The sequence below is a fragment of the Periplaneta americana genome, chromosome 6 (genome assembly GCF_040183065.1).
Source record: "Periplaneta americana isolate PAMFEO1 chromosome 6, P.americana_PAMFEO1_priV1, whole genome shotgun sequence".
Classification (NCBI taxonomy): Eukaryota; Metazoa; Arthropoda; class Insecta; order Blattodea; family Blattidae; genus Periplaneta; species Periplaneta americana.
This window is the reverse complement of record NC_091122.1, coordinates 1,474,957-1,496,888: the sequence shown is the minus strand read 5'-3', so window position 1 is coordinate 1,496,888 and position 21,932 is coordinate 1,474,957. Positions and strand designations below refer to the sequence as shown.

The 21,932-nt window shown below is 37.3% G+C and overlaps 1 protein-coding gene across 1 annotated transcript; it reads left to right on the top strand.

The window, feature by feature from the left end:
• Window positions 1–5,947: 5,947 nt before the first annotated feature.
• LOC138700885 (uncharacterized) lies at window positions 5,948–21,917 on the top strand. Its single transcript, XM_069827279.1, has 5 exons — window positions 5,948–8,885; window positions 12,987–13,102; window positions 14,281–14,439; window positions 16,613–16,704; window positions 16,776–21,917. Exons 1-5 carry the CDS (start codon window positions 8,552–8,554, stop codon window positions 17,314–17,316), a joined length of 1,242 nt encoding a protein of 413 aa, XP_069683380.1. The 5' UTR covers window positions 5,948–8,551; the 3' UTR covers window positions 17,317–21,917.
• The last annotated feature ends 15 nt before the right edge of the window (window positions 21,918–21,932 follow it).

Genomic DNA, 21,932 nt, shown 5'->3' with positions numbered 1-21,932 from the left:
AATACTGCACAAGCATTTCGTAATTTCCACAAATATAATTTTTCATTTGTGCATTTTTGTGACAATTATTTATTTGAATAATTTCAAGGGAAAAATTGTTCCGGGGCCGGGTATCGATCCCGGGACCTCTGGTTGAACGTACCAGCGCTCTACCACTGAGCTACCCGGGAACTCCACCCGACACCGTCTCAACTTTTCCCTTTATATCCACACAACTCGCGTGGGCTGACGAAACGCCAGAGACCCACAACGAGTGCACACAATCTCTGTGTGACTTGGAATTGTGGTTTTCTGTTAACGTACACAGTAACGTATATATTATGCAAATCTAGTCTTTCAGGTGAAGCTCCCTGTAAAGCAGATTTGAATAATTTCAAGGGAAAAATTGTTCCGGGGCTGGTACGTTCAACCAGAGGTCCCGGGATCGATACCCGGCCCCGGAACAATTTTTCCCTTGAAATTATTCAAATCTGCTTTACAGGGAGCTTCACCTGAAAGACTAGATTTGCATAATTATTTATTTTATAGCTTAAACCCTGATTCTTACCTGTATATTCTAATGCACTGCTGTAATCCGCCGCCCCATACTTGTTAGTTACCTATATAACACTCGAGAGGTCCAGAATCCAATACAAGGGAAATTGACCATTTCCCTAGTAATTCATTCTGGACATCTCGGATATTGTTTTTGGTAATTAGTGGAGGGAGAAGGAAGAATGTATCTCGTTTAGTGTAGTCCTTCTGGAGAATTACCGTATTTCAAACCACAGATTTATACACCACAATTTGACACTAGTAATTCTCCAGAAGAACTACACTAAAGGAGGCACATCTCCTTTTCCCTTCTACTAATTACCAACATGACATACGAAAGCTCTAGGGCGAATTACTAGGGAAATTGTCCATTAATCTAATTCTGCGTCCTGGACTCCTCGAGTGTTTATTAAACAAGTGGGAAGGGAGAGGAGGCTACAGCAATGCATTAGAATATAGGCCTACGGTTTCTATGTTGAAAGTATTTGTGGCCACAAACTAAAACCACGTGTTTATCACTATATAAACTTACATCTCACAAAGCCAGTGAGAGCAAAAGAAAATTATGCCTTCTTCAGTGTAGCTTTTCCGGAGAATTATTTCGACATCTTCTGAGGATTGATGAATCACATTCATAGCGCAGTTCCTAACTACAGCATACAAAGCTTACAGTTGGAACTTCCATTCTGTGCATGTTCCAGCGCCCTGTCAACAAGGGCATGACAATTCGCAAATCGCTTCATTTCAGAATCAAAACTTACATAGTGATGTCTTTCAACCACCCTTTTCCTATGTTTCGGGCTCATAACAGTCAAAATCAAAGCAAAGATGAAATCAGCTCTGGCATGAAGACCAATTGAAAGGAGGTGACTCTGTACATATGTCAGCAGACGAGAATAAGCGATGGAGTTCATGTGTAGAAAATTGTGATTATAAGTTATATTCTGTGTGAAAGAGGGACTGAGTTTGTATATGTTGGGATTAAAAAAAACGGTGAACCTAAATTATGTTGGTATGGCTGAGGAAAGAGAAGTAATACAGTTAAAGGTGCGTAAGGAGAGAATGAAGGGAACTAACTCAGCGCTAGTTTAGACAGAAAAAAAAAACTTTAACCATTTCTTAACCTGTAAAGATAAACTGATTTATAGTAATGCAATGGTTACCGGGGTACATCACAGTTAGCAGCTCACTGTTATATCATCGAGGTCAATGTAGAGTATCCACCGCCCACTGAACGAATATATATTGGTTAAACGAGCGTTGAGCAACTTCCGCCGATTTTGGAATAGACACCGACGCACTTAGGTTAGATTAGGCTTTTATTATCCCGTCGAGATTAAGGTGAAAGCGATTAAGTGTGATTTTTTTGTTTTCTATGTTGGCAGTTTAAGTGCGTCGGTGTCTATTCCAAAATTGGCGGAAGTCGCTCAACGCTCGTTTCACCGTGGGCGGGACATAAGTAACATTCACCAAAGCTAAAGCTTGACGTAAAAATGTAATGCTAGTTACGAAATTGTAACTTGAAAGTGTACATAATACAAGCTGAGAATCCTCATTTTTTACTTCTGCAATTTCATGTCTACAAATTGATAGCGACAGTGGTAGGACCACAAATACTTACAATACAATGAATTTCACTTGATGATTATAGATTTTTTATGTTCGTGAACGACTTAGTAATTTTATGACTCGTGCAAACACTCATCCCTGATATTTTATAATGTTTGAATATACAGCACTCTGATATTTGTTAGTCATTTGTTCATTTGCTCCTTAGTTCTTATTTCTATCTCCAGGAGCGCAAAAGGAGTCATTTTATTCACCGTCAGCGCAAGAAGATCCACGATGGTCAAATAGGCGAATTTGTATTTTTGGTCGAGGGACTCGTCTTTTTTAGACGAGTAATAGGCTGTTTTCCCAGAACCAAAAATACAATACAAAATAATGGAGTAAAAATGAGTATTTATTTACTATTATTTAGCTAATATGTCACACGATTAATTAAACACTTAAATCGACATGTACCCCTGAATGTAGTGATCAGGGATTGTACCAAGACAAACTACATTTAAAAAGTCCGCTCTTTTGACTCTGGTGGACGCTTCTTGCGCCCCTGCCGGTGAGAAAGAGAAAGGTGTGAAATGTTTCTTGCGCGTTGCACCCCTGGTGGTAGAAAAGAGAAACATTGAAATGCACAATGAACTCTGTATTAAAATCGTTGCTTACGATTAAAATATTTCCATAGAATTCATGTTCACGTGTATCGATATGTAGAGTTAAGAGAAACTTGGAAATCTCTAGTTGAAGGCTATATTTATGGATATATAACTACAATGTCTTTGGTGTTTACATAGTAGGCCTAAAGTCGAAATTCCCAAAGCTCGTGACGTCACAACAATGCTCCCACGATGTAATATGAGAAGGAACCAACAAAATATTAAAATCAAAAGTAACATAACCCAACTTTACCTGATTCTGTTTATTCCATTACTCATTTCTTGTGTATAGGGACCATAAGTAGTTTATTACATACTCCAACTATTGTTCACTATTTTCACTTCCAAAAATCACCTGAACTTTCCGTGCGCAAGTTTAGCCCTATTACGCCCAACAGAATTTTTAGGTTGAATTTCACTATTTCACATAATGGCAGTACCAGAATGTAATTTTAGTAAGCCTATTTTAAATACGGTACTACTTTTACATAAATTTACGTATTGCAGCAACATTATTGACAAATATTGATTTTAATAAAGTATGTACCAGTATATAAGGAAATTACCCGCACGATGAATTCTGCTACTTTTTCCATACCGGACACCAGTAAGTACAAAGTTTTTGATGAAAGAACGAAGACAACGTCCTCTGAGAACATTTTAATTTTAAAGTAATAAAACGATTAGAATTAAGTCTTGCTAAACATGTTGTTGCTTAAGCACTACGAAATGGCGTTGCTGTGCTTAACAATTACCAGTTTTGTTTCAGTTTATCGATTAATGAAATTCGTAATCGAGTAGATACAGTAATTAGAAATTATGCAATCTTTGTGAAAACATAAGAAATGCGTGCAATAACGACCTAAGCAGGGATCACTGAAGTTTACCATTGTCCTCTTTTTCTAGTACTGCTAATGAATGCAAAACAAAATAACTTGACAATTCATTTCGGAATACTCTCAAGAGATTGTTAATTTATTTTATATTTCCAGAATAAATGGGCGAAAATTAATAAACTATAATTACCATATTCAAAAGAACAGTTTGCAATTATGTTCAATCCTGACAGAAGAAAAAACTTAGAAGCAACTGAAAATGTGGTAATACCTGATTCCCAACCAGAAAGTCCAATTCTGCAAAATGAAACGTAAGTCTAATTTATTAAACAGTCTACTTCGTTGAACTTACTGCGTTTCTTAGTTATGCGGTGTATTATGGCAGTCCGTCTATACATGCCAAATACAGAATAGAAACAGCATCAGCAGAAAGATTTTCATGGACCAAACTAACCCTTGCTCAGTCTTCTACGAACTCCATACAAATAGTTAAAATGTAAATGGGTGTAACACTTGTTTCAAGGTATTTTCAAACCTGTTTACTTGTTAATATTATTGTCATATTAAGCTCATAACTTACCTTACAGATTCTTTCATCACTGTCCATGTACCAGCAATATTCATACTTGAAATTGTTATATCTTCTTTAAATTTCAGCTTAAACTCGTTTGTTTTGAATGCAGGTGGTGCACAAAGGAGAAATTAATTGTACACTAAAAGCACACTGCACTATTATTTAAAAGAACATTTAGGCAACTCTGACCAGTAATAATATTCATAGAACAATTTTAGTGATATGAGACACAATGTTAAAATGTTATGTTTTATTTAACGACGCTAACAACTGCAGAGGTCATATCAGCGTTGTTGGATGTGCCGGAATTTTGTCCCACAGGAGTTCTTTTACATGCCAGCAAATCTACTGACATGAAGTTGTCGCATTTAAGCACACTTAAATGCCATTGACCTGGCCTGGGATCGAACCCGCAACCTTGGGCATAGAAGGCCAGCACTATACCAACTCGCCAACCAGGTCGACTGTGGGACACAAGAAGAAGTTAGTTCTACCCACTCAAATGTTCAACCTCTTCAAAATTATAGTTACTACTGGATCTGTCACTGATCCGAGGTGAGAAGAATGCCACTAATCACCATCCTAGCATTCGTCAGAGTACTGATACATGGTTTGTGCAGTCATTGCACTTTCCTCATGATGTACGGTAGCTTTTAATAAGTCTGTATTTCAACAATCAACATCAAACATATTTTACAAAATTCCTTTAATGTAGGTACCAAATACTTTTTGAGCTACTGCATAAGTATATGCGCTATTCAGGCGATGAAAAAGAATTGGAATCCACGCAGAGAATTATGCTTGTTCAACACCCTAGTTAGAGACCTCCATCACAGAGATGTGGTGTGGTATGTTCTCATGAACTGGGTGCATCATTTCAAGCTTACCTTTCCTTTATCTTGCCAGTCTCTAGTGCTGCTTCGTTCATTATTACAAATTAAGAACACGCACTACTTCGTAAAAAAATTTTACTGCATGGCAATTTTTGTGGTCATGTAGGGCTTGTATTTTTGTATTTACAACATAGGTTTTTGCTGTAAGCAGGGACAAGGGAGCCTCTTTCGGACAACTGGGGCATTTTTTTTGTAACGCAGTTAATTTTTCTCAGTTAAATTCTAAGAAGTTGTAGAGAATAGTGACCAAACCTTTGGTTTTGGAATATGATAAATCTTTAACTGAAAGTATTAAATAAAATTCGTACTTTTAACTTTTGTTAGCACTGTGCAAATATTTTAACGTTCCCTGTGGTATGTAAAGTAAGTACGCAGAAGGATAAACATATGTAATTATTTATTCTTGTTATACATCAGTAAGAACTAATTAAACATCAAATTTTGTCACAATTAGGTAGAAATACGACATTTATGCAGAATATCACCATGCTGTACGAAATATATAACTGCAGATCGATTAGAAATTTCTTCATTGAATTTGCACATGCAGTAGTATTAATTTCTTTTAATTTAAGAATATAAGTTCAAGTTGAATCAGTGTGCAGCTCCGTCATGTTATGATCGGTTAGTTTTAATTAAAAGAGAACGAATTACATTAATTGTTATTGTACAAATGGTTATGTAAAATGCCCAAGGGGTCTTTAAAAGGTCATCTCCTGTGTTTAGTAAAGATAATAAAAACATATACTGAATTCTTAAATGATTCTTTCTTTTTTATTTTCATTAATTTCCATTTCAATTCCTTCTCTTTCAGGAGTTTCAGTTAAAATCCTGATTAATAATAATAATAATAATAATAATAATAATAATAATAATAATAATAATAATAATAATAATAATATAAAAGAGGTTCTACCGAGCAGGAATTCAATATATTTTTGTCTAAAAAAAATATTATCAATGGCTGTATTATAATTATGCTTCCAGCTCGTATTCTGGTTGGGAAACTTAGGGTACTCTATAAAATTATAATAGGCCTATAATATAAGACTATATAGTCCAATCACATAGGTTAAGAAATAAGCTAACAAATTTAATTGAGAAAAATTTCCACAAACACCTACAAGCCTGTGCTACATATAACATAATCCCACAGTCTACTATATACAGTCACGAAGCTTGAGTTTTGAGGGTGCCAGAAACAATAGACTGTGATGGTACTATTTTGCGTTGTCTGTAATGAGGCGATATTAGCGATCCTAGTGGTGAGCAACTATCTAATGTTTGCACATTTACTACGTATTGAGCTTCGCAACTGTATATACTAGACTGTGATATAACATAATCCCCTACAAAAAGGATCTCAAGGTGGAAGCATTGTTGCCAATGGTCCAAACGAAAAAAAAAAAAAAACTAATTTTCCTTCTCAAAAAAAAAAAAAAAACCCCTCTGTTCGAATGTGCCCCAGTCTCATCATTATTGGTGCTGAAGCGTGTTGCAGACCTCGACCTCCTCTACAATGTGCCTCAACTCGCTCCCATCTTCTGCCTTCCCCTCCATCCTTGTACTCCCAACACTTTCAAATCTTGTTGAACACTATCCAACCATCTATCTTAATATGCCATTTTTTTTTTTTGTTAAAGTAACTTTATGGTAAAAATCTATCTCTTTTTCCCTGTAAAGGGTCCAAGCCAGATACTCCTTCTATACTACTTTTATAGGATAGGACAGGGTGGATTAGAGTTGGTGCTCAGTGTTGCCAGATGTACGGTGCGAATCTTGAACCACTTGCTAAATGTTCCATTTTTATTTAATTCACACGTAATTCTGATTGGGTCTAATCACCCGTGAAGTAATAGTACGTATTTCATTACAGAACTAGAAAGATGTATGTATGTTATAGATTTAATTGGTACACAAAATCTGAAAAATATTTCAATTGTAATTAAGATTTTGCTAAGCATTTTCTCATCAAATGCGTTTACGGAGAGAATATTTTCATTAATGGTTATAAAATGGAGGGATGAAATTAATAGAAGTCTAGATCTCGTATTATATCTCTGCCTCTGTGCAACATCACAGTTTGTGGTGAGGGGGAAGAAAGATAGCAAAAGGTATACTAATCTGTGAGAAAAAGTATGACTACATTACAAGGCAAGCAGTGACCAGAGCACTGGAATGAAGGCAACTAGATATATTTTGTTTCAGTTATTAGTACTCTACGCCCACGACCAAGATAAACCGCTTGAAACTCAATGGCCACTCAATGGCAGAGATATACTAAAACATATGTACTGCAAATCTTATCAAAAATGAACCTTGTGTGTACCTACTTCAACAATCATGAACACCGTAGTGAAGTTTACAAAAAGATTTTGTTAGACAGTCATTGTTAAATATAACACCTTCAAATGAGAAATAAAAGTGAAATTTAGGAGTGTAAAAGAATAAAGACCGAGTTCACAGTAATGCATCATTATAATTTATAATGCATACATCACAATGATATTCATTAATTCATAGTTCTCTGCCCGAGGACAGGTCTTTCACTGCAAACCCAACATTCTCCAATCTTTCCTATTTTTCGCCTTCCTTCTTAGTCTCTACATACAATCTATGTATCTTAAAGTTGTCTATCATCTGATATCTTCTTCTGCCCCAAACTTTCCTCCAATTCACCATTCATTCCAGTGCATCTTTCAGTAGGCAGTTTCTTCTTAGCTAGTGATCCAGCCAATTTCTTTTCCTCTTCCTGATCAATTACAGCATCATTCTTTCTTCACCCACTCTTTCCCACACAGCTTCATTTCTTATCCTCTCTGTTTCACATGTTCCATTTTTTCCCATATCTACATTTCAAATGCTTCTAGTCGTTTCTCTTCGTTGTAATGTCCATGGTTCTGCCACAATGCCACACTCCACACAAAGCACTTCACTAGTCTCTTCCTTAAGTCTTTTTCCAGAGGTCCACGGAAGATGCTCCTTTTCCTATTAAAAACTTCCTTGGCCATTGCTATCCTCCTTTTGACGTCTTAGCAGCAGCTCATGTTACTGCTTATAGTACACCCCAAGTATTTGAAATTGTCTATTTGTTGTACTGTCTCATTTCGAATTCGCACGTTTACGTTGTATATTTTTCTCCAATGACCATGGTCTTCGTCTCGTTTGCATCCCATACTGCTCACAGCTGTCATTTAGCTCCAGTACCATATCCATTAGTATCATCTCCTCTTCTGTTAACAATAATATGATTAATTTTATTAGTTAAAATGTATTACATCTCCTCTCATATACTCAATAAAAGGTGATTTTCCTAAGAAACTGAATGTCGATGAAAAGTGTTCCTTATTTCCTATCTCCAAATCTGGCAACCCTGTTAGTGCTTGGCCACTCTCTAAGGAACATAGTACTCATTGTTCAGTCATGTTGTGCATAGCAGAACATTATGTATAGACTGAAGGCCTGGTTACAGACAAGTCTAGTCTTGTTAGTTGATGCATGCTGATCCCTGATCGACTGAACAGACTGCTGTCTGCTGTGCGCACCACGCTGCAGGACCCGTCAGTTCCGCGCTTGATGTGGAGTGCCGAGCGCCCTCAGCTCAGTGGGGAGGACAGCGACTCCAGTGCCACGTTCTGCTCTGCGTTCGAACATGTCGGAGACCAGGACTCCAAGGAGTCCCATGACCAGGGTGCCAAATGGAGCCATAATGACAGAGACGGTGTGTTGCCCAGTCTGAGCCCGCAGAATGCCGATAACAGCGATGTGACTGAGGTTAGGAAGTCACTGAGTGAGGTCCTGCATATTGAGGCTAGGAGTACCAGCGGCACAGGTGAGCCGAGCATTGCTAAGAATTCTTTTCAAATTAAATTTAAGTTTGAAGACTTGTCTGCTGTTCAACTCCAGACACACTGCAACCTAAGGGGCAATAATATGTCCTACCTATCCAGTCTCAATATCAATAGCATTCTGCATAAACAAGTAAGGATTACCAAGTAGAGAACATTAAATCAATAATATGGGTTGTAAATGTACGACCATCTCAGATTTGGCCAAAAAAAAAAGCTAACCATTTCTCAGGAGAATGCAGGCCTAAGTCATCACTAGTCTGGCACAATATGAAATAAATACAGTACTTCATACCAGTGGCGTAGCGTCAATGTAAGCTAAAAAGCTTAGCTTCCCCAGTTAATAATAATTTCATAATAAACCTGCAGTTTATGGAGAAAATTATTTATTAATTTTAATAGAATTTATATTTACGCGTTAAATATTGTGATGCGGCAGCTCAGGATGATTTGTGATGCAGCAGTAAACAAGAAGCCTGCACACACCAGCTTCCAAGCAGACTGGTTTCTTCTGTGTAATCCACCCCGCAGATTTTCCATCCCTTTCTAACTAAACTACCCTAGTCGCAAGGCTCGCAAGAAGCTAGCTTTAACATTTAAAATAAGTAGTTTCCGAGTTATCCCTTTTCGTCAGTTGTGTTCAGTTGAAGTGTTAGTGTGCATTGTGGCTGATATAATAAATAATGAGCGAAATAACAGTTCCTGACACCGATTTACTTGAATTTTTTTAGGACAATTGTATTATCAAGACTGACTTACAAATAAAAGTGTGATTTAAAAAACAAATGACCAACTCCCTTGCTGTCAATGAAGGACAACCAAAAGACAGACGCATACTTACGTAATGATACTAATACTGTGATTTCTCTAAGTATGACAGGGAGTGAGCTAATGTTATACGTATACGTGTCTATTTGTTAGAGATATGTGTAAACCGTGAAATCATATTTTACTACGTATCATTTGAGGTCATGCCTTATTGGTGTTACTTACGATGTTCCAACCAATCTTCGACTGCTGACTTGAAATTGCCTAGTATTTATTTTAAGACTGTATTTTTGTAATACGTTTTCTCATATTGCATGAAAGACAACTTGAGTTAGCTTCCCCTGCTCAAAATTTCATGCTACACCACTGCTTCATAATTTCATGCTACGCCACTGCTTCATACTAAAATATCTTCGTTCCAAAACCATTTGGGGCAGGTTTACACCATTATTTACAAAATAAGCCCTTAAAAATTAATAGTTTTGTTTATATTTAACGTTGATAAATAAAATACAATAAATATGCATAATGCAAGAAGTAGCTATCACTATTTTTTATTTTTTACACCTAAGAGAATAAAAAACACTCTTACATTGGCTGGACTCAATGCTGGTTACAATGTAACTTAAGGAACTTTTCTATATTTCTGCTGGAGCTACATGCCGTCTTTCTCCTTTTACAAACCCCTTGGATTTGGTACCGGTACTAAAAATTTTGATGGAGAAGTCGGGGCCATATGTACGACACTTCAAAATCTTCTGTACAGAATAGCTCAGTTCCAGCAAGCAGTAATTCTTTCTGACTCAAGAGCAGCCATTTTAGCTATAACATCCACTTTAACACCAAAAAGTCAACAAATTCTTGAGTGCTGGAAATGTCTATTTCACCTCAACAACCTAAAGAAAAAAATAGTTTTCAATGGATACCAGCACACTGCGGATTGCCTGGCAATGATGCTGCTGATTATCTTGCCAAAAAGGGCTGTGATACTATTCAGAAACCTGCTACACAATTATCCTATTATACAACAAAAAGAATTACTTCACAATACCACAAAATTATAACAAATCATCATCTCCAAATTTCCAAAAATAAAAGGCAGGAATCTGTCTCAACCCAGAACGTCCCTGGATACCCAAGTAAGAATGCAGTTGCAATTTTTAGACTGTTTACGGGTCGCGACTGCTTGGCCAGCATCTCCACAGGATTGGAATATCTCCTTCACCACTCTGCCCCTTACGTGGTCTTCACGAGGAAATGGATCAAATCATCTTCAACACCGCCAGCCACTATCAACTTGGCGTCCTTGAGTGAAAAATACTGAGAGCGAGAGAATTAATGATTTCGTTGTCAGAAAGTCAGCATTAGCAAACAACAACAACAACAACAAATTTCTGGCAAAAGATTACACTTTCTGCCAGTTAATATTGTTTAGTACTCACAAATGGCTCTAGAGAACCCAGAGGTTCACTGCCGCCCTCAGTCCCTATCCTGAGCAAGATTATTCCAGTCCCTAGCATCATATCCCACCTCCCTCAAATCCATTTCAATATTATCCTCCCACCTACGTCTCGGCCTTCCCAAAGGTCTTTTTCCCTCTGGAATTTCTGGATTCTGGGTACTAATATTTAGTACGATGAAACTACAAAATGGGAAGAAATTACATAGGCAGCAAAATTGATGGTTGAAACCTGTTTAAAACATTAATTTACACATATATAGACATGGCAACACTGAAAAGAATTTCAATGGATTCGAAAAAATGAGCAAAGGAGGAATAGGAACCATATTTTTGTTTTGCTTAAAGCTCACTCCTTAAAATGTCTCTAGCCCAGTTCAGTGGTAGTTAAAGAAATATTAACAGAAGGGAAGAAAAACATGGTGCAAAATATGAAAAGAAGAAATAACTATTATAAAATTACAAAAACATGAAATATGAAAATGTTTCGATGTTAATTGTATTCTAGATATTGTGACTTACAGAAATCCTTGTACCCACACCGCTAGCAGGAATGGTTTAGATTTTAGAACATGAAATTTGATATTTTCCCTGCATCTAACCATCACCAACGTTATTGGGCAGAAATGAATCTGCGTTCAGTTAAAGATTCTGCTTCACTACGTAGATTGTCTGCAGTGTTCATGGACAACGAAATAAGGTTAATTAAGTAATCATTTTCAAATGTATATTTCAAATACGGTAACTTCTCCTTATGCATATGATATTAAATATGAAGCAATATTCACACTTTCTTCGCAAGTCCCTTTAAAAAATCGAGGACTTAATATGAAATTAACGTAACTAGAATCGATGTTTTATTCACAACAAAGTACTTACAAGGCAAAACGCTTATTTCAAACGACATCATGTTTTGTAGTTACAAATTGTGTTATATACAAGACTGTTCGGACTGAATTACGATTTTTTGTGACCAAGTAGAAGGACGAATTATTAACGACTGGTGTAAAGACCTAAAAATATAAATTTTTGTAGTTGCGTTAGTTTCACTCTAAGCCTTCGAAATATTCTTTATATTTAAAATATGGTCAGGTTTTTCTCATTATACTGTTTTTAACAATACAATTATAAGATAATTTGGTCACACCTACAGCAACTCTCTTGCTTCCCTTGGTTTTTGGTATAGATAACAGGAATTTTTTACCTGCTGATTTTGCTCAGTTTTATAATTTTCTACCAATTATAAATTTTTCTGAAAATTTTCTCTTTATTAAACAGTTGTTTTGGCTTATTAATTTTAATGATATAATTGTGACTCATTTACTCAACACATATATTTATATTACACAGTCACACGAAAACGGACAACTGTAGACCACATTCTATGCAACGTAAGACTTCATACTTGCTTGGGTATGGGTGACTGCCTGAGCTGAGTCCACAGATAGCCTATAATGAAGGCACACACCATATTAATGTTTTTCTCAGTCCATAATAACTAATTATTTTAAAATGAAATTATATGCAATCATTAGCCCCATATGAAGCATACAGTGCTGTGACAATTTAGATCAGACCAGTAAAGTTCTCAGAAAATTACACACTATTTGCCAGTGCTCGTTTCTTAATCAGTATCAATGTCTGGCAAAGCAAATGTGGCAATGGCGCTTGTTCTGGAGTCAGCCATCATAAATTGGACGATTTATGACTTGTTTGATAAGCTGATGACTGTTCTTAAGGCAAAGAAAGGAACAATTTGGTCAAGTGGAAAGTCTCCTGGAAAAATTCTCCATTTCAGAAACTGTTGTCACATCACTGTTGACAGTCTGGAATGAGCTTGCTATGATTTTATGCCCAGGTGCAGGGAAGCTGGAACCAGTGCTGGCGCCCCGTGTCACCAGGCAGCAGACGAGACGCCTGCGGCAGTCCTCTTCACCACACTCAGCGACTCCCCAGACAAGACGTCGAACAATGGTAACCTCCACATAGGAAAACTAGAATAACATCATTGTATAGAGCACATCTAGGTCAGAAAGCATGGGTAGACATAACGGCTCGGTTAGAAAAGCCAACGTACTATGGTAGGAACGATCATGATTTTAAAATCAAATGTAGGAAACAGAAAACGGATGTAGGTAAATTCTCATTTTTAAATAGAACTATAAATGATTGGAATGACCTACCTGCAGCGGTCTTTGAGGGCTGTCCTTCCTTAAGGAGATTCAAGAATAACTTAAAAAGTTGTGTATAAAGTGAAAATTAAAATTAAGGTAACATTTAACATTTAATTTTTTAAGGTGACATGTATTTATCTAGCCTGACGAGTTACTTCCTTGGTTTGAATTGTTGTTGTTGTTGTCTAGTGCCTTGCATTTGGCAATGAAGCCATTAGCAGTCGTGCTTTCCAATACTTTTGAACTGTAGTTTCTTCTGATCTTAATGCTTCACAGGTCTTCATTCATTTCTGCTGGATCGTTACACAGGACACATATGGTGGTTTGAATTGCAAATTATTTAAAAATAGCGTGTAAGAGGGCCTTAGACTAGAAATGTTTAGTTTAAATGTAGTTCTGTTTATAAGTATGCATAAGGGTGTAATTATTTGACTTATTTGAACTGTTGTATCAGTGAAGCGAGGTGAGTCAGTGAAGTTATGGTTTTACAGTGCAGTGAATAGTTCCGATCAGTCATAATTTATAGCGTCAATGAAATGTGTTCTATAGTGTCAGTGAAATGTGTGCTAAAGTGTCAGTGAAATGCGTCATAGTGCCACTACAGGGAATGAGATGAGAGTAAAGTGAAAGACTATTGAAACTTACGTAGGGCCTATATATAATTATGTAGGTTGTATTGTAAAATTAAGTATTTTATTTATGTTTTATTATTATTGTGTTAAATTGTATTATGTATTCTTATTGTATTGTGTATAAAATTGTATATGTATTGTAAAATTGTATTGTTTATTGTAAATTTTATTGTGTATTGTTTATCATTTTATTGTGTATTGTTTATATTGTATATACCACTGCCACCGGGTGCTTGCCCACTTGCAGTGTAAATACATACATACATACATACATACATACATACATACATACAAATACCAAATTGAACCTCAGCTGTTCCTCTTATTAAAACTTAATGTTGTGCAGAATGTGTGGCGAAGGCTGTATGTTCGGGTTGCTGACGTCCAGGAGGAGGTACAGGCATGGCTTGGGGGCTGGGGCCCCTGCCTGGATCAAGCCCACGCACGCAGACTGGTGGCGGAGCTGCAGCAGGCACAGGCCACGCTGCAGTCCGGCAAGCTCAAGGTGCAGCCCTACTTCCATCACACCATTACATTACTGCCCGGGAAGAACTTTCAAAATTAACGTGAATGTTCCTAAACTGGACCTGTGGATTTAATTTAAAATGGGTAGCTCTTAAAAGATGGGAGCTAAGATTGTCGACATACTAGTCAGGAGCTCAGAATGACAGTCGAGACTTTTCGAAGAATTGAAGTACAGAATCCATTTCCCCTCCATTTTCTTATTCTTACCACTTCACTGGTCGGTTCGCATATGACTCACACGAGATTCTGTTTGTCCTGTTACTTCAATTTACCTACATTATTGGATCACGCAAGCTTTTAGACGAGAATCACTAGTTCTTTGCCATGTTCACTGAAAGCACTAGCTATAGTGAAGTACAACTTCCGTCATTCAATTGCATAGCATTTGATTTGTACCTGTTAAAAATTTATCACATTTTAAAGAGAATCAAATCAACAGAGAAATATTCATGGATTATTTAAATTAAGTTACCCTCTATTGGCACATGAGTGACTGAAACTTGATTGAACAATGAAGTTCAGTCTTGTAGTTTTTATGTATTTCTATTCCCATATTCAGTTTAGAATAATAATTTAGGAAGTAAGTATCAAAACATGCAGCATATTAAATATGTGAATTCATTTTAACTGTTTGAAATTGAACGATTTTGCCTCATTGTATGAATTTGTATACCGGTATGTAAGATATTTAGGCGGTTTGGAATTGAACAGGTTACATCAGCTGCTTCTTTATGCGGATGATGTAAATATGTCTCGTGCCCAGAACATATTTCGAAACGGATATATAAAAATTGAAAATTTATCCTTTGAAAACGTGGAAAAATTCAAACATGTTGAAGCAACAGTAACAAAATATAAATGACGCTCAGGTCGAAATTAAACACAGAATAAATATGGGAAATGCGTGTTATTATTCGGTTGAGAAGCTTTTGTCATCCAATTTGCCATCAAAAAACCTGAAAGTTAAAATTTATAAAACAGTTATATTACTGGTTGTTCTGTTCTGAAACTTGGACTCTCACTTTGAGAGAGGAACAGAGGTTGAGAGTGTTTGAGAATAAAGTGCTTAGGAAAATATTTGGGGCTAAGAGGGATGAAGTTACAGGAGAATGGAAAAAGTTACACAACACAGAACTGCACGCATTGTATTCTTCACCTGACATAATTAGGAACATTAAATCCAGACGTTTGAGATGGGCAGGGCATGTAGCACATATGGGCATAGTGTGTGTTAGTTGGGAGGCCGGAGGGAAAAAGATCTTTAGGGAGGCCGAGACATAGATGGGAGGATAATATTAAAATGGATTTGAGGAAGGTGGCATATGATGGTAGAAACTGGATTAATCTTGCACAGGATAGGGACCGAGAGTGGGCTTATGTGGGGGCGGCAATGAATCTCTGAGTTCTCTAATAGCCATTTGTAAGTAAGATGATATTCAGGAGTTGAAAGAGTCAGACTGATATGATGTCCTCATTTTTAAGTTTAAAGATATGGTAAGCCTACATGAGGCATGACTGAGAACTATTCTCCATCGCCCACTTGCTGGCCACATTCAGCAGAACTCAATGATGAGTTGTCATTGGTCACGTGACACTGAGAAGTTTCGATGAGTTTTTCTGAATCCAGTTAAATCTTGAAGTACTGAAGGCGCGAAGAGACGAGTTTTTTAGTTGACGCGATTATTAAGGATATAGAAATTGTTTAACAGTTTAAAATGGACACTTTACTTTAAAGCTTTTTGGAGATTAAAAGTGGTGTACAATCTCACCAGACCTTTACCTTTTCTAACAGGAACAAGCAGAGAATGCAGATTACCAATGACCAATGTAAAGAAATCATGACTCACGATTATAAATGGAATTTTAAAAGTGATAGAAAAAATGGCATCTGCATTTCTCATCGTACGATTACTTATCACTACTTTACATGTATTCAGCAGACGATGATCATATTGATGCCTCCAACCATTATAAACAGTACCTTGTTCAGATATGACATTTGACATTTGCACATTCATCTCAAAGCACCTTTACAAATAGAAAGAGTTGAAAGAAGTATAGTACTAAAATTCCCCAAATCTGAACTTAAAAACTATGTTTAAATAATACAAATTAGCCTCAATCCGTGTAACATAACACGTCTCTGTCAACAGCACCAGCGACTCGGAGAGATGGCTCAGGTGTGCGACAAACTACTGCATCAGCTCCACGCGGTTCTGTCTGACGAGACCCCTGCCCCCACCTGGTGAGCAGACTGTTTCCTAACTTGCTACGATGGCCTCAGCCTCGCACACTCACGTAACCTCCTCGTTGCAGCTGCTGCTCGTCGGACACAGAGAGCAGCGACAGCGGGCAGATGGATGCGGCCCAGGCCAGCGACATCCCCGGCAAACTCTCGAGCAGGGACCCACGCCTCAAGTCAGCATCATATGCCAGGTATGTCTTGACGTCAGATGCCACACGGGTGTTTGACTGCAATCAGCCAGAAGAAAGCGACATTGTTGGACAAATGCAGTCGAGAACAAGTGATGACGACATTGCTACAGAAGTCCCTGACTGCAGTCAGCCAGAAGAGAGGCTGATGCAGCCCAAGTCAAGTGCTGCTGACCATGGCAGCATTGTTGGTCTGGTGGAAGCAACTTCAGGTGGCGATATTGCTGCTGACTGCAGTCAATTGGAAGAAGGAAGCAATGTGACTGGACTGACAGATAGCCAGCCGTCCAGGCATGGCATTGAGAAGATCTGGCTGCACAGTGCAACAGAGTTTATACCGAACCAACAGCTGCCTGCAGACTTCTGGGGAAAGAGAGAGACACCCCTGCCAGCAGACGTCTTGGCAGCCTTGGAGGGATGGTAGCTGCTGACAGAGGAACAACAAAAAGGAATCATTTATATTTCAAAACTCCAAATAATGATATTCGACTAACAGTGATTAACATGGAATAGCCCTCAATTCGATTAATAAAATAGTCGTACGTAATATAAAGTAAAACGTCTTTTTAACATTCTTCAGGGGACAATTTTTTTTTAAATTGCAGTCAATCAAGTACCGGTACACAAATATTCTAGAATTCCCTCCACATCTAACATAGGGAATAAAATTGATATTTGGCAAAATTGTAATATAAAGACCCTTAAAATGTACTCTTCTAGCTAATCTGGATATTTACGAACAAAAGATATGTACTTAATATACTCCAGTTTTTAAAATAGTCCAAAAGTGTAGTTTGCTTTTAGCACAACACAACTGTGCTTCAAGTTCAAATGTCCCTTTCCAATTAGTTTACCTGGCTACAACAATCATTCACTTTAAATGGTGCTATATACAGTGAAACCTCTCCTTTACGGACATCGAAAGGACGTAACAATCTGTCCGCATCTGGGAGGTGTCCTTTATTGGGAGGGAGGCTCCCCAGTCTAACAGTAAATTTATAATATGCATTATGTATCCCTTCACGCTTTAAATGAAATGCATTACTGTAGTTTAATTCTAAATACAGTATACTGCAGTAAATTCTTTGCAACTTTGAACTACAGTAGATAAGACCGAAAAAGGAAAATACAGTACTGTGCCATGCAATTTTATTCTAGTTCTACAGTTATGCAGTACTGTAATTTACAGTTTTCAACTTAACCTTTACGTTCAGGTGCCATGTCTCTGGAAACAGAACAACTGATTGAAGTGACGAGAATAATCCTACTAACCCTATCATGTGTCAAATACAATTTCACGATCGCGGAAATCTTGCATCCATCAAACAGGTTAAATTATATGATTTTGTTTATCCACCCGCTTCCAGCTAACAAGGGGTAGCCGGTTAGGCTAGTGGTAGCCTACGAGACCCTTATTGTCTTCTTTCATGTTAAGGAATTTCTGTACTAAATTTTCCATTTTTGTAACACATTAGTCTTGAAATCAAAGTTCTGTCTGCAGTCAGGAGTAAAGCAAGCTTTAGGACTGTGAAACAGCTGTCCGTGTCCGTGTCTGAGAGTGTCTGTAAACGAGAGTTAAATTTATCATTATTGCTATATTATTTCAGTTGGGACATAAAAATCTGTCCGTATATGAGGAGTGTCCATATCTTAGAGGTGTATGTAAGGAGAGGTTTCACTGTAGTTACTGGCAATAGCTTCACTGAATGTTGGAGTTGGTTTTATTCTGTATCATCTTTTTGTATTCATCATCACAGATTTCCTGAACATGGATTCCCATTGTGCTTACATTATCATCACAAGCCACCACAAACTCATTCCCTCCATTTACTTCTTTAGTAAGGTCAGCTTATGAAGTATGTGCTGCCGAAACAAGCAAAGACAAACTTGAAACTTACATTGTCATCAATGCCAAGCGACTAACAGAAAGTCAGAAAGGTCAAAGGCCAAGCAGTTTTCAGATTTAAACTACATGAAACATCATCTTACTTTGGCTCTGCTTGTGTACCGAATGATGGCAAGCTTCCACAATTTCGTACGTATCGAAAAATTAAAATGAGAAATACAATTTTTGGCATTCCTAATTTTTTTTTACACTGAATGCTAGTTTTATTCTGAAGTGAATTACATTAAATCAAATATGAAAATACGGAATCATCCTATGGAATGATTTTCGGGACCTGAAATTTATGTTAAGTGCGGGTTTAGGTTAATTGAAGGTCACTCAAATCAGGGTTTTACTTTACCTACGTTGCATTGATAACGAGCTGGCATGTGGTAGTAGCTAATGTCCATCTGTATTGCTGGTACATCTCTTGTTTTCCATTACACAAAATGAAATAAGAAAATTAATAAACTTAACATTAGCATAAAACTAATACAACAAAATCAAGCACTGAAAGACACAAACAAACATTTGTAAGTGCCTTCCTGACACGCACCATGAAGTTATTGCATTTGTTCGTTCTTTTTCATGTGGTTACAGTGTTGTCGTTTGAGTAAGATATGAAATAAACTTGTGGTATTCTTTCTTATTCAATAACTTTTATTATGTGTTATTTGAAAGTGAAAACATTAACATAACAACATTTAATATACAGAAAACAATTTTATATTTAAATTCGATGAACAGAACAAGAGAGAAATGACTTCCCCTGTCCTGCGGAACATTTCACTGTAAAGATGTGAAACTGTTTGGCTTGATTGATACTGGTCCAAGTCAAATGTACAAGTTAGGCTCTTACGTTGTACAGACTAGATTCTGTAACGTCTTTCACTGCAAGGAGACTGCTGCACACGTCTCCTGCCTTAGTCTCCGAGCAGCCTCTCCACGTTACGTTAGGCAATTATTATCGAAATGCAGATAGTTAAAACAACAGGCTCTGCACGTCAACTGAATGGATCTCACAGCAGTGGTGTTATTATTGGAAAACTACATTTCACGCCAATTTGATATTTCCATTCAATTGATACTCCTGGTTCGAGCCCAATAAATAATACAAAACAACTAAGCCAAACATACTGCATGTAGGTTTGACTTGATCAGGACCCAGCCTGGAAGATCTGAGCTAGCATCACATTTGTACACTGTAAACTTATCACAATGTGCAACCCCGGTTGCACAACTAATTTCACTTCTCTGTGTTGTCTGCTCCTTTCCTACATCTGACAGAGCTGCATTCATCAACTGCATTATTTTGAGTTTCTAATATTCGCGAAAGGACTGTGAAATTATCTGTCATTGGTGTGCAGTGAGGGCGGGATAATCACCATTAACGGTTATCAAGTGTATTTTCAAAGTAAGCAGAGTAAATCTTTTTTTTCTGAACGTCTCTATATAGAAAACTTTGATTATCCGGGCTAATCACTGGACAAATGCGCATGGATAACTGAAAACACAGATAATACAATGTTTGCTTTTTACTGCATATTTTACTTTTATGAAACGTATCTCACTGTGAGTTAAGTTGCTTCATGCAGGCAAGTACTTGTCACGTCTGCATACTGCTGTACCACATACAATATGCTGTATGTGCGAACTCACCTAAAAACAAAGTTTTTAATAACACAACTGTCTGTCAATATTATACAAGGGTCGTACTGAAATTCACCAGCAATCCACTGTTACAAATCTTGATTTCTATTTTTTAGACAAACCAGGAACATCATCTTAATCTACAGACTTTTCCGTCACTTTTCAAATTAGTCTCCATTTCTTTGCACACATTTTTCCCGCCGTTCTGTAAGTTTCAATATTCCCTTGCGGAAAGACACTGATGCTTTGCTATCCAGATTTCTTCCAGCATCTTGTAGCATTGACCTTGCAACTGTTCCTTTACAGAACCGAAAAGATTGCTATCAGAGAGTGCCAAGTCGGGACTGTAGGGAGAATGCGGAAGAGTTTCCCACCCAAATGTCTTGGATTTTCTCCACCTTGACATGAGTAGTGTGAGGCCGTGCATTATCGAGTTGCAGAATGATCTTTCCAGGGAGTTTCTCGTGCAATGCACGACAGAGTTTCAAACGTGTCTTGATATAGCGGACAGCATAATTTTGGCTTGTCCAGGTTCAAGAAATTCAATGAGAATGCATCTCAGAACTCAACTCTTTCCTTCTTGCAGTTCGAGGGCGATCGCTACAAGGCTCATCTTAGATACTCGTGTTCCCATCTTTAAATGGTTCACCCATCTCCTAACACTGCTGGCACCCATGCACACATCTCCGTATGCACGCTGAAGTCTGAGGTGAATTTCAGCAGCAGATTTTTTCTCTTTAACAAGGAATTCAATGACAGCATGCTGTCGAAACGAAACATCGTTGTCGGCTAGTTTGCAAACACTGCCTGAAGTCATGTGATAGAAGCTAATGATGTCACCTTATGTCAATCATGGCTAACGAGAAAGATAGGCTACGGCACGAATGAGAGTCACATAGTTATCTTGTTCCAGCCACGGCCATCTTGACAATCGCCTAATATAAATACATGTTCAAAGTTACAAAAAAGAAAGAAATTTCTATGTTACTCATGGTAAACGTGCATTTATATATAAAGTTTTTCTATGTTGACTATGTTATGACTAAGAATGTGCTGTCGCGCCGTAGCTGTCTTTCTCGTTAGTTACGATTTTACTGCATAGTAGATTACGATCATGCAGTCATTTGTTGGAATTGAAATTACAGCAATGGGTTGCTCATGACTTTCAGTACGACCCTTGCACCATGCACGATGCATGCCTACACTCTTTCAACCAAACCCACATCGATGTGGCTAGGGATATTCAGTACAGCAACATTGTTATCTTGGCCTTCAGGCTCAGATCAATTTTTTTTTCAATAAAATACCAGTATAACGAAATCCTATTTCGCATATTCTGCATGTAGGTCTGGAAAATATCTTTAAATAAAATAAAAAGCTGAACTTGCATTCCATTTGAAAAGAAAAAGTCTAAAGAAAGGAAAGGAAAAGTACAAAATTCAAAGTTTTATGAATTACTTTGTGCTATGCAAATCAAGATTTCAGGTATAACTCCCTGTAAAGTT

What these genes read in the sequence shown, in the direction of transcription:
- LOC138700885 (XM_069827279.1), top strand. Translation starts at nt 8,552, where the DNA reads ATGCTGATCCCTGATCGACTGAACAGACTGCTGTCTGCTGTGCGCACC. An exon ending in TAGGAGTACCAGCGGCACAG is followed by an intron (nt 8,886 to 12,986) that starts GTGAGCCGAGCA and finishes TTTTATGCCCAG; the next exon opens with GTGCAGGGAAGCTGGAACCA. An exon ending in GAGACCCCTGCCCCCACCTG is followed by an intron (nt 16,705 to 16,775) that starts GTGAGCAGACTG and finishes TCCTCGTTGCAG; the next exon opens with CTGCTGCTCGTCGGACACAG.